General features: G+C 36.7%; 1 protein-coding gene across 1 annotated transcript in view; it reads right to left on the bottom strand.

Moving 5' to 3' along the window:
• GLRA3 (glycine receptor alpha 3) overlaps positions 1-14,070 on the bottom strand; it is a 190,306-nt gene that overhangs the window by 141,909 nt on the left and 34,327 nt on the right. The window contains exon 3 of the mRNA XM_082469094.1: positions 4,328-4,395. Within this exon, the coding sequence (XP_082325220.1) occupies positions 4,328-4,395 (68 nt within the window). The remainder of the gene's footprint in view (positions 1-4,327; positions 4,396-14,070) is intronic.

Below are 14,070 nucleotides of genomic sequence, written 5' to 3'. Positions count from 1 at the left end.
CCCCAGTCTTCTCCCTGGGATCCGACCGAAGCCGGAGCCTCAGCTCCCAGCCCCCGCCCACCCCAGCGGGTGAGCAGACAAGCCTCTCGGGCTGGTGAGTGCTGCTCGGCACCGATCCTCTGTGCGGGAATCTCTCCACTTTGCCCTCTGCACCCCTGTTGCTGCGCTCTCCTCCGTGGCTCCAAAGCTTCCCCCCCGTCACCCCCCCGTCTCCACCAGTGAAGGGGCTTCCTAGTGTGTGGAAACTTCTCCTCCTTCACAGTTCTCTCCTAGAGATGCAGGTCCTGTTTCTATTCCTTTGTCTCTGTTTTTTCTTTTTTCTTTTGCCCTACCCAGGTACATGAGGAGTTTCTTGCCTTTTGGGAAGTCTGAGGTCTTCTGCCAGCGTTCAGTAGGTGTTCTGTAGGAGTTGTTCCACATGTAGATGTATTTCTGATGTATTTGTGGGGAGGAAGGTGATCTCCATGTCTTACTCCTCCGCCATCTTGAAGGTCTCTCCCTACCTTTTGTGTTTTTATTTTGAAAAAGTAATTTATTCTATGGGCTCTGTGAAAAGTCATGGTTCATTGAGTAAGTATTGACTTAAGGCACAAAGCAGAGCAATTCTCTCTCCAGCATATGTGTGACAAGACGGAGAGCCATCTGTTTGCTGAAGATAGGATGTTACGACAATATATCCACTTTGAAATACTGCTCTGTATACACACCCTAACTGCCACATAGGTATATATGAATTTTTTTAAAAAAGTCCAACTTACAAATGTTGTCACCGCAGAATATAATCCTTATCCACAACTCACCATAGGTTTGCAGGAGTACGATTACTAAGAGTCACTTAATGTGGAGATATTAAGCTTCACCTCATTGTAACAATAAAAGAAATTATGTTCCTTTTGTCACCACCATTTTAAAAGACAGGACAGACGCACCTCTCTCACCAAGGCCATGTTGCAAAATGGAAGAGTGACTGATGCTGGTAAACCAGTTTTCATTTTTAATTTAATCTTTTTAAGAACTGTGGTTTCCAACAGTTGTTGAATCATTATCTGCTGAGAAGAATGTGAACTTGGGGTAATGGAGGCTGAACAAATCCTTAGAGAACCCCATTATATATAATGACGTATGATTCAAATGTGAGGGAAATAGGGAAGTTTAACATTTCCACAACATACATAGAAAATTTTTGATGACTATATGTCAAGAATAATAAAATTGTACTCAAGTGAGAATGGTTGGCACTACATTAAGTTAATTAGATAAACACTGGGAAAGGATGAGTTTAACAGTTAAAAAGAAATTTGAGCTTAAGCTATTGGGGAAAAAATGCACATAAATATTAAGAAAAACAAAGTTGGTGCAAGAAGAAGATGCAAAATATGTTAAAGATTCAAATTAACTTAATTTTCAAAAAATGGCTAAAGTAGAATGTCTACTAGAGATATTTTCTCAAGAACAACTAATTACCTCAAATGGGACTAAAGCTTATTTTAAAATGGGGAGAGATACAATAGGTTAGAAACTAGACCAGTAGAGGGAGCATAATATAGTTGGTCAACGAAGACACTGAGCATGGTTAAGATATCTGTTAAGCAAAGATATAAAGATTGGGAGAATTATTCACTTTTATTTTAGATATGAATTCTCAGATGCAAAGATATCCATTAATGATTACAAGTAATTTGAAATTCCATCCTCTCAATTTAATACATTGTTTCAGTTGAATCCAGTTATTTGTATTGTAAGAACAAAAGTACAGTATATTCGTATAAAATATGTGAATGTTAAAAAAATAAATGAAAGATTTTGTAAAAATAAATTAACTTAATACTATGGCAAGTAAAACAATGGGATAAAGTTTAGTTGCAGAGCTGTGATGGTGGAAACTATGAATAAAATACATCAGAGTAATCAAATGGTAGCAAAATATTTTGATTCTTAAGATAAAAAAAAAAAGTTCTAATTTTCTCTATGCCTATGTAGATGGACACCATATTGCAGCTATTCTATCTGATACCAGTAAAATTTTTTACAAATATTGAATCTGATTATGTGAACAGAAATAGTGTCACATGTTTATGAGTTTGGACAGTTATAAAGAAAGATATCAAGGTGGACTTAGTTAATTTTATAATACTTTACCTCTGGGGTGTTTGATTAATGTTCATTGATGCTGCTTGTGACTCTGAAGAAGAAAGTGATAGATGCTAAAAATGATTTCCAAAGGATACATTATGATGGAAGATGAAGGAATGGAAAGGATTTCTATGCTGGAGAAGGGAAATAAAACTGAGTGAGGGTCCCTGGGAGGGTGTATTTGCAATATTCTGCAAGCTTTTGGCATAATATTATTCTGCAAAGGAAGTCTGTCTAAAATTATTAAAGGTAAGAAATTTAGCAGGTGTAGTCATCATCCTATGGAGTGTGTGTTATAAGCACTTAGTGGTAGTCCGATGAACTATGTCATAAAAAGCAGTGACCTTCAGGAACATGACAATCTTTGAGGTTTTAATGAGGAAATCCCACCAAGTCTTCTCTTTTTTCCAAATCCCTTCCTCCACCCCACAAAGACAAGTCAGGCTAGAAACCTTTCCAACTATTGCTGTTGAAACTGTTTCACAGAAGTGATCTTGCAAAAGAGAAAGTATAAGCATATGTCCAGGTTTTCAGTGTTACAACAGTGTTCAGTGTTATCAACAGTGATACCGTGTTGTATAGTAGCAGTTAAAATGAGGACATTGTCAGGACTAGAAATATAATTTGGGAGGTCTAGGTAGAAAAAAATCCAGTAGAGATTCCTTTGTCTATAAATATGATTTGAATTGGGTCTGTATAAATACAGGGAATAAATCAGAACCAGAATAAATAAATAAAAGTCATATGAGGGTCCTAAAAAAAAAGAATCAGGACCAGATATTCAACCAGAATCCAGAATGTGTCAACTTCTGAAACAGGATTATAGTGACTTCAGGGTCAAAATTGCACCAGAACCACACTGTGCTTACGCTAGCAAATCATGTCATTTTCTCTGTGTTTACACACAGGTACACACATTAGTGTTAATTTATATACTGCAGTGAAGATAATTCTATATAATGCCCCCAAAATGAGTTCAGTTCTTCTCCACTGAGGCTTTTATTGTAATTATAATATATTGAGTTTGAATAGAACCACAGAGATGCTGCTAAAGGACTAAATATTGCATACATGAGGAAAACAGCATTTTTAAAAAGTGGTGCCTGAATAAAGTCTCTTCCTGTTGAGAAAGATCCTCTGTATACACACACACACACACACACACACACACACACACACAAATCTACACAGCGTCCCACATAATAATTTACATATTAGATTCTTCCTTAGAAAATTAGTTATCAAGTCATTCTGATATATGTAAAATAAGAATAATTCTCTTACTTAGTAATGGCTTTAGAAGCTAATAAATCTTTAAGCTTTTCATATCCTATTTTAGCTAAAATCAACTTTGAAAATTAATGCACATTATACTTGCTAAATTTAGGAATGGAGTATAATTCTAGGTAATTTAAGAACCACAATAATAGTTTCAATTTTTAAAAAAAGTTCCTAAAAATAATAAAAAATAAAATTAATTGATTAATTAATTAAAAGTTCCAGCTACACAATCTTACAGATATTCAGTGGTTCATGTGTCTATTTTATTTTAGCTAAAATGTACAATGAAAACTATAAGGCAAAGAAAAGATACAACATGATCTTTAGAGAAAGTTATAAAATTCAAAACAGAATACATTTGGTTTGGAAATGATAATATTTTAGCTTTAATAACTTGATTATGTAAAATGTTCTCAATTACACAGTGATGAAGTCTCAGTTCAGTGAGTTTAGTTAAATTAAAGCATATACCACAATTTGCAAAATATTTATGGTATTTGATCAAATATTATATTCATTTGGAAAGGTAATCAGAATACTTAATGTTATAAACACATTTATAAGTATACAAAATAATTAAACGTGACGTTATTTACTCCTATGCTTATGTCTGCTTATTAAAGAACATTGACAATAAATAAATAATTCATAAGGTAAAGTTTTAGTTTTAATTTGAGATCTATTATTTAGTTACTGAAATGGGAAAAATCAATCTTGTTTTCACTTACCATCTCTAAATGAAACATTGCCTGCAGTTGATTGTAATTTAATTATACTATTAATTTTATCTTTTAAAATCTCACTATACGAATTTTGGCTTTCAATTACATAACACCAGCAGAAAAATTGCCATGAACATGATTACAAATTACCCCAGTGTGAAATTCATTACGAAGTCAACATGCCTACCTACCATGGTTGTCTCGGCAATCGAACCAAAGCTGTTTATGAATATGTTGCATGTGACATTAACTGGAGAGCCTGAAAAAGAGATTAAAAAAGAAAGGCTGTTTAGATACTGATATAAAATATTTTCAAGTAGCTCCATGCCTCTAATTTGTAGTTTAAAAAAAAAAAGGATTCAAAGCATTTCATTATCTGGCTACAAACTTTGTCATTAGACTTGACAGCTATACAAGTAAAAAACACTGAAATATTGTGTGGTAGGGGTTAAAATAACTCAGTTAATCTCTGCCTAAGCTAGTCAGATAAAATCACACACAAAAGCTGATATCTAAGCCTAACTTATTTTATTTGTTTTTACATGAACATAATTCACTTAATTTTACAAGGTTTGCTACAAAAAAAGACAGCAGCCCCTTCCCCTATACCCCCATTTAATCCCTCCCTGGAGATGATCATTTTAACTCATTTAAACAACTCTTTGGGTGTTTACCTCGATTTCTCTGAATAATAAGTTTATTTTACTCCTTTAGATGTTTTCATTTTAGACATATGTTCTGACGGCCACAGCAGAAGGTAAGGATTTCGCTTTCTTTCACACCTTATTCCCACCCCTGCTACCTTACACCTTTTTTCTGTCCTCCCATTATCCAAATACGGCTACATTGTCACTGTTGTTAGATCACTATTCACTTTTTACTTTATTATGACAAGGTAAATGTTATCTCTAACTAACCATATAATATACTATGATCACTCTTTCCTGCAGAACATGTTCCTGAGGTCGATGATTGTTTTATATATTTCACATAGTTTCATCCATATGTATCATTAACTTATGCACAAGTTCTGAAATGTCTAACTTGTGTTTCCGTATCACACTCATCAGATACTCTATTAACTTTCTCTTCCGTCAGGCTTACTCCATTCTAGATTTGTTGTCCTGGAGCACAGCAGTCATCTTATGCTTTCCCATAACCCTCCTACTGGAGATGCTCATCCTTCTCCTTTGTGGGACCTCTTTTCGTGGTCCCCATTCCTTCTTTCTTGGCCCATTTCTTCATTTTAGTGGAACATGTCCTTTAGTAATTTTTTGAGAAATGGTGCATAAGGATGTGAAGCTTTTCAGAACTTGCTTGTTTACAAATGTTCTTTTTTATGCCCTCACACTTAATTAACACCTAGATTTGGTACCAAATTTTAGGCTGGAAATTGTTTTTTCTTCTGAATTTTAAAGACATTTCTTCATTAGCTTCTATTTTCTAGTATTGCTGTTGAAAGGTCCAAAGCCATTCTGATTCTTGATCCTTTGTCAAGATAAAAGGGATGTTCTCTTTGTACCAATATTTTCATTCTTTAAAAAAAACGGCTTCATTAGTTAAAATAGCTTATCACTCAAGGTTTTAACTTACATTTACTTAATTACTGGTGCACAAGTTTCATCTTTATTTTTCTACTCATTTTCTCATAGCATTTATCTTGCCAGAATGAGGTACAGCAAAAAAAAACAAAAAAATTATTTAAAAATAAAGTCTATCCATAGGCCTATGAATTCTATGTACACTGAAATCGTCTGGTGATATTTAAAAAAGATTGATACATGATTCTTACCTTCTAATTTAGTTGGTATGACATGCAACCAAGGCACTGGTATTTTTAAAAGCTCCCTACATAATTCAGATGTGCAACATAAGAAATTCCAGAGTAGGAAACAGCTGTGGCCATTATACCATAGGACTAAAGTGAATTGGGGTTTTATTAGAGATGGAGAAAATGAGAGACGGGAGTCAGGACTTAGAACATTAAAAATGCAAAGCTATTCATTTTAATAAGAGAGTTGACTATTATAACTTTGGTCAACCTGCTAACAAAACATGGTGGATGTTATGTACTTAGAAAGAGCCCAAATTCTATTGTGTCGAGATGTCTAGAACATAACATTCAAACAGATACAGAGGCTACATTGTTTGAAATATAAAGGATGGACTTTTAAGAAAACCTCATAAAAGTTCTGAATCCTGGAGGTGCTATAATTAGTTATTACTAGTAGAAAGGGATTCTTTTTTAACTTTAAAAAACTTTTTTTTCAAAATGTCATTTCTAAATATTAACAATTTTTAAAAAATGTGCAGGATGATAGAAATGTCTCGTCACCAGGTAAGAGAAGAGAAAGCACAGGTATTGTACTCCACGATTATTTTATCCCACCATAAGAGAAGTATGAAGTCACAATTAACTGTTAGAAGATATATGTGTGTGTGTGTGTGTGTGTGTGTGTGTGTGTGTGTGTATACATATATATATTCTTTTTTTTTTTACTTAATGTAAGTCTAAGGTGGTGAATTCTAAAATATATAAACAGCCTGACTGGAATCTTGAAAAACTAAAAGCCAACCTTTGATATTCTCTAGGCTATTCTCTTTCTTCTTGAGAACTCTAAAATTCTGCTATTTTCTTTTGCTGTTAACAGCAACATGAATCTGGGGAATATCTTTTCCCTTGAGATAAATTCTGTCATGCTTTATTGACTCAAATCCATTGGAGGAGGGAAAACGCAAACGTTTTAGTATTGGGTTAATTCATCTTCCAGTAAAATGAAGCTAGAGGTAAATCCATGTTGGGGAAACACGGCCCGGTAAGAAGCTGCTGCTACAGAACTGCCAGCTCCATCTGACTGTGATCTCTTTGGCTGAAATTGGAATAAATAAAAGTGGGGGGATGAATTTCTTATTTAAATTCAGCAAGGGGCAGAGTTTTTGTTTTTTAGTCTCATCTTCTAAATTTAATCATTATGTATAGAATTACAGATAATATTGGTGGAAAATACGATGAAGGTGAAAATTCAGCATAGGCTTCAGTGACCTGAAGTTAGTAATGTCTGTTCTGATGCATTTCAGGGTCCCTTGGGAGCAGGTGCTGTACAGCACATCCTAATGATTCCAGAAAGGTTCTGACAGGGAGCAGTGTGAAGTACTGTGCTAGGAGGAGGACTTCTCTGATGCATTTGTTTTCTCCCTAAAATAACATGTTTCCGTAGAAGAGCATGGTCCCAGGAGAGGGGGCTACGTTAGGCTTTCCCTAGCAGCTGGGAACACGATGCCTCACACTGTATGAGCCAGACTCCAGCCCTTGCTTCTCCAATGCCTCCCATCCGGGGCAGAAAGTCAGCCTGCCCTAAGGGCAGAAAGGGCAGAAATCCTAAGGGCAGAAAGTCAGCCTGCCCTAAGCTTTATTGTCTAATCCATCAGTCATCAGATGTGTTCCTCGCCTGGTTATTAGGACATACAGAAGTGCTATTTAGTTTCCATTTTACTACTTATTTGTATGTATTCTCTTCTTCAGCATAAAGAAAGGTGAATGGATTCAGGCACCAAATTTTAACTTCAAATTTGAAAAATAGAGCACTCACTTGAAAGATATACATATAAGATATATACTCACATGATATATATATATGTATTTATAAAATACATATACATATATAGAATTTATTTTATTTTTAAAAAATTTAAAATATATCAAGGTATGAAGCAATTTGGAAATAAAGTCTACTGTTTTTAAAGATAGTCTTGGGCTAGATCATAGAATTTCTTCAATGTAATCCCAAGGTATTTGGAATTTACTTCATGAACATGAAGGAGTCTTTACAGATTCTTGTTCATGAGAGTGTAGTAAACCAACACAACATGGTGAATGGTTGAATGGATAGCAAAAGCTTAGACATAGAGAAAACAGGAATTTATTATAACGGTTTAGATGGGAAATACAATGGCCCTGACCAAGGACAGTGACAGTGGAGACAGAGTACAAGGAATGAAGTGGATACAGTTGATAAGGCAGTATATTCTACACTTCAAGCTTCTGATCCATGTCACATCAGGGCAGCAGTCTTGGAGTAGTCTTTCTACCCTCACTATTAATATATATTATATATTCAAAAATTTTGTAGGGAATGAAGCTCAGAGAGGATTGTAAATCTTCTATTGCCATTACAGAGAGCACCTGTTTCACAGTCATTGGTCAATCTGGTACTTCTCTGTGCCAAAGCAAAAAACTGCTATATCCAATATACTGCTATGTTTAGCAACAGAGCAAATAACTGCTATAGCATCCATATGGCAAATTGTGCTTTAAAATTGTTCACTGCCTTAGCCATCGTTGGCCTGAAAAGCAAATGACAGTAGTCACAGATGTTTTCAGCAGCATGTCTTCTTTTAGATGCCTCTTAAAGAAACAGAACATGGCTTTTAAGCTCAGAGATGGACAAAGGCAAAATGGGAAAGTACAATGCAAAGCCTTGGCAGTTACATTATTGTTATTCACGTTGGGGAAAAATTGTTCACCAGGCAAATCTAGAGCAAATAAACAAAGAGACAAAAAATAACCCAAGTGTTCATGAAAATGACTCTAAAAAAATTTTAATGTAATGTTGCATTAAAGCCACACCCTTTTGAAAGACATAAGAATGCAATCAAAACATTAAATTTCAAAAAAATCTGTTTAGTGATTTGTTTTTATTTTAGATAAATATATATATTTATGTAGTCAGGTCATGAGGAAAGATATTATTTTTATTTTTTAATTGACAAAAGCATATTTGATTACTGTAAATCCATATTTTAGATTATTTTTTACATACTTGAAAAAAGGTTTGAAAATTATGGCATAAAAATAGGATCCAATTTATTCTTCCCCTTCCCTTCCCTTTCCTTCTTGAAAATATAGCCAAAAGCCATTCTCTCGGGCAGTACAAGATAGGCTTCCTTGCTGGGGATGGCTGTGGGGAGTGTGGACAACTAAAGCAGGGTGAGAAGGACATCAGCAGGGAAGGATTTCACAGCATGGGATGTTGGAGCCTGAGTGGGGCAGCTTTGCATGGGGAGTGAGAATCTGAACAGGACCCTGAGGAATTTGTGCAGGAGAGGGAGTGGTGGCAGACAAGGGAGATTCATTACGTATTGATCAAATCTGTAATTATATTAAGGATAATGGGAGCCTTACTGTCAAATGAGGGAGTTAAAATATGGAGACTCAGAAACTAGAATAAACCTATGGTAGTACAGATACCAGGAAGAACTCATGGTTTTCAGTAGATAGAGAATTAAGTACATAGATGTAAATGAATATATATATGTGTGTGTGTGTATATACATATGTGTGTATATGTATGTATACTTATGCATGTATGTGTATGTATACTTATGCTCATATGTGTATGTATATAGATACATTCTGGCAGACACCAACTTAGCCAGTTAATCAAAGTGAACATCATCAGTCATGGTAAAAATTAACATCGTCCACAATCTAATAAGATGCAGTTAGAACACAGCATCACTTCTGTGATATTCCTATCAAGATGCATTACCTAAATTGAATCATGAGGAAACATGAGACTAATGCAAATTGAGGAACATTCTGTTAGATAAAGCAATAATAATATCTTTTTAAATGCCAAGATCATGACAGTCATAGGAAGAATGAGGCTCTGTTCGGACTGAAGGAGACAATGAGAAATGACCCGTAAAACACAAGACATGATTCTAAACCGGATTCTTTTGCTATGAAGCCATTATTTAGATAATTGATAAAATTTGAATGGGAGCCTGCAAATTAGATGGTAGCAATATATCCATGTTAATTTGCTTGTTTCAATGATTAGACTGTGGTTATCTAAGAGAATGTTCTTATTGGCATGATACACCCAAGTATTGGGGCATCAGGTCAACAACTTACTTTCAAGTGGTTTGGGGAAAAAAATAGTTTGTGCTATACTTGCAAATCTTCTGTTAGTTTGAGAATGTTTTAAAATAAAAAAAGAGAAATAAGTACTATAGAGAGAATATATTAAAAAATAATCAGGGGCAGCATTGAGATGGCGGACTAGGAGGACGCAGAATTCACGTCTCCACACAACTAGGGCACCTACCAGGCACCAGTGGGGGACCACGGACACCTAAGGGGACGGGAGGAACCCCCAGTGACTGGGTAGGACGTGGGGTGTGGGGGGAGTGAGGAGGGAGGAAAAGTGGAGGCGGGATGGGACTGGTGCCCTGAGGGGCGGCTGGGGATGGGAAGGGATCCCACGCACGAAGGGGGAAATTGGGGGACGATTGGGAGGACGGAGGATCAAAAGGGAGCATGGCCAGGTTTCCCCTGCCCGCTTGGGCCCCCAGGAAACTGCTGAGATGCCAGGCCTGATCCTCTGCCCACCTAGGCCCCCTCCAGCTGCGTGGGTCCTAAGGGAGTGGGAGGGAGGGAAGGGGGAGCAAAAGTAAAGGCTGGACCTACGGGAACAGCACTCCTGAGGGGCGGCTGGGGGAGTGGAGGAGTTCTACACCCAGCAAGACCCACCCTTGGTTAGGGGTCCCGTGGGGATGGAGGAGACCCTATGGGAGAGAGGGGCCTGAAGGAACAGATGGGAGATGGGAGAGAGGGGCGTGAAGGAACAGAAGGGAATGGGGGCCAGTGCTTTCACTGTCCACTTAGGCACCCGGAGCTTTTTGGGCCCCCAAGCCTAATCCTCTTCCCTCGGAGCCTCCCTCCTGCCACGCAGAACCCAAGCCCCACCCCTACACCCCCACCCAGGGCCCCACCTCTACACTTGGAGACCCCCTGTGAGACCCCCTCCAATGCGCTGGGCCTAAACCCCACCCACATACCCTCACCCAGGGCCCCACCTCCAAACTCCAGAACTCCACACTCCAGAGGCCCTCCTTCCAATGTGCTGCCTCTCCCCTTCCGCGCAGGTCCTAAGCAGAAGCCCCACCCCACGCTCAAACATCACCCCCCGAACCCGCTTAGGTGCCGCCCCACCCTAAACCCCCACCACTGCCTAAGTTCCACCCCCCACCTAAACTCCGCACCCATAGGCAAGGCTTTTTTATTTTTTTTCTTTTTTCCTCTTTTATATTGGGGCTCTGTTTTACCTTGTTGATTCATTCTTATTGATTCATTTATATTTTTATTTATCCTAATAAATCTTTTATTGTTCTAATTTTATTTTATTCTTTATACTTTATTGTTCTCTCCTTTTGGCTTATTCCCCCCGAACCCCCTTTTTTTTCTCTCTTGTGGTTTTATTTTACCTTGTTGCAGTTGTTTCAATTATATTTCTGTTTTTCCTAATATATTTTTTATCTTTCTAATTTTATTTTGTTTTTTATTCTTTGATATTGTACTGCTCCTTTTTTTCTTTCTTTCTTTCTTTCTTTCTTTTTTTTTGTGGGTGTACCACACCATGCAGCTTGTGGGATCTTGGTTGCCAGGCTGGAGGTCAGGCCCGAGCTCCTGTTGTGGGAGCTCTGAGTCCAAACCACTGGACTAACAGAGAACCTCAGACACCAGGGAATATTAATCAGAGTGAGGCCTCCCGGAGGGCCTAATCTCAGCACCAAGACCCACCTTTATCCAACTGCCTGCAAACTGCAGTGCTGGATGCCTCAGGCCAAATAACCAGTAAGACAGGAATACAGCACCACCCATCAAAAAAAAAAAAAATGAAATGACAAAAAAATGTTACAGACGAAGAAGCAAGGCAAAAACCTACAAGACCAAATAAATGAAGACAAAATAGGCAACCTACCTGAAAAAGAATTCAGAGTAATGATAATAAAGATAATCCAAAATCTCAGAAACAGAATAGAGAAAATATAAGAAACGTTTAACAAGGATCTAGAAGAACTAAAGTGCAAACAAACAGTGATGAACAATACAATAACTGAAGTTAAAAATACTCTAGAAGTAATCAATAGCAGAATAACTGAGGCAGAAGAACGGATAAGTGAGCTGGAAGATAAAATGGTGGAAATAACTGCCAGGGAGCAGAATAAAGAAAAAAGAATGAAAAGAATTGAGGACAGTCTCAGAGAACTCTGGAACAACATTAAATGCACCAATATTCGAATTATAGGGGTCCCAAAAGAAGAAGAGAAAAATAAAGTGGCTGAGAAAATATTTGAAGAGATTATAGTTGAAAACTTCCCTAATATGGGAAAGGAAATAGTCAATCAAGTCCAGGAAGCACAGAGACTCCCATACAGGATAAATCCAAGAAGAAACATGCCAAGACACATATTAATCAAACTATCAAAAATTAAATACAAAGAAAAAATATTAAAAGCAGCAAGGGAAAAGCAACAAATAACATACAAGGAAATCCCCATGAGGTTAACAGCTGATTTTTCAGCAGAAACTCTGCAAGCCAGAAGGGAGTGGCAGGACAGATTTAAAGTGATAAAAGGAAAAAGTCTACAACCAAGATTATCCTGCCCAGCAAGGATCTCATTCATATTCCATGGAGAAATTAAAAACTTTACAGACAAGCAAAAGTTAAGAGAATTCAGCATCACCAAACCAGCTTTACAACAAATGCTAAAGGAACTTCTCTAGACAGGAAACGAGAGAAGGAAAAGACCTACAATAACAAACCCAAAACAATTAAGAAATGGTAATAGGAACATACATACTGATAATTACCTTAAATGTAAATGCATTATACTCCAACCAAAAGACGTAGACTGGCTGAATGGATACAAACACAAGACCCATATATATGCTGTCTCCAAGAGACCCACTTCAGACCTAGGGACACATACAGACTGAAAGTGAGGGGATGGAAAAAGATATTCCATGTAAATGGAAATCAAAAGAAAGCTGGAGTAGCAATTCTCATATCAGACAAAATAGACTTTAAAATAAAGACTATTACAAGAGACAAAGACGGTCCCTGCAGAATGACCAAGGGATCAATCCAAGAGGAAGATATAACAATTGTAAATATTTATGCACCCAACATAGGAGCACTTCAATACATAAAGCAAATGCTAACAGCCATAAAAGGGGAAATCGAGAGTAATACAATCATAGTAGGGGACTTTAAAACCCCACTTTCACCAATGGACAGATCATCAAAAGTGAAAATAAATAAGGAAACACAAGCTTTAAATGATACATTAAACAAGATGGACTTAATTGATGTTTATAGGACATTCCATCCAAAAACAACAGAATACAATTTCTTCTCAAGTGCTCATGAAATATTCTCCAGGATAGACTATATCTTGGGTCACAAATCAAGCCTTGGTAAATTTAAGAAAATTGAAATCGTATCAAATATCTTTTCTGACCACAACACTATGAGACTAGATATCAATTACAGGAAAAAATCTGTAAAAAATACAAACACATGGAGGCTAAACAATACACTACTTAATAACCAAGAGATCACTGAAGAAATCAAAGAGGAAATCAAAAAATACCTAGAAACAAATGACAATGAAAACACGACAACCCAAAACCTATAGGATGCAGCAAAAGCAGTTCTAAGAGGGAAGATTATAGCAATACAATCCTACCTCAAGAAACAAGAAACATCTCAAATAAACAACCTAAATTTACACCTAAAGCAATTAGAGAAAGAAGAACAAAAAAACCCCAAAGTTAGCAGAATGAAAGAAATCATAAAGATCAGATAAGAAATAAATGAAAAATGAAGGAAACAATAGCAAAGATCAATAAAACTAAAAGCTGGTTCTTGAGAAGATAAACAAAATTGATAAACCCTTAGCCAGACTCATCAAGAAAAAAAGGGAGAAGACTCAAATCAACAGAATTAGAAATGAAAAAGGAGAAGTAACCACTGACACTGCAGAAATACAAAGGATCATGAGAGAATACCACAAGCAAATATATGCCAATAAAATGGACAACCTGGAAGAAATGGACAAATTCATAGAAAAGCACAACCTTCTA

The sequence above is a fragment of the Balaenoptera physalus genome (genome assembly GCF_965194825.1).
Source record: "Balaenoptera physalus genome assembly, chromosome: 7".
In the NCBI taxonomy this organism is placed as follows: Eukaryota; Metazoa; Chordata; class Mammalia; order Artiodactyla; family Balaenopteridae; genus Balaenoptera; species Balaenoptera physalus.
The sequence above is the reverse complement of the archived record's forward strand: the minus strand, read 5'-3'. Positions and strand labels throughout refer to the sequence as shown.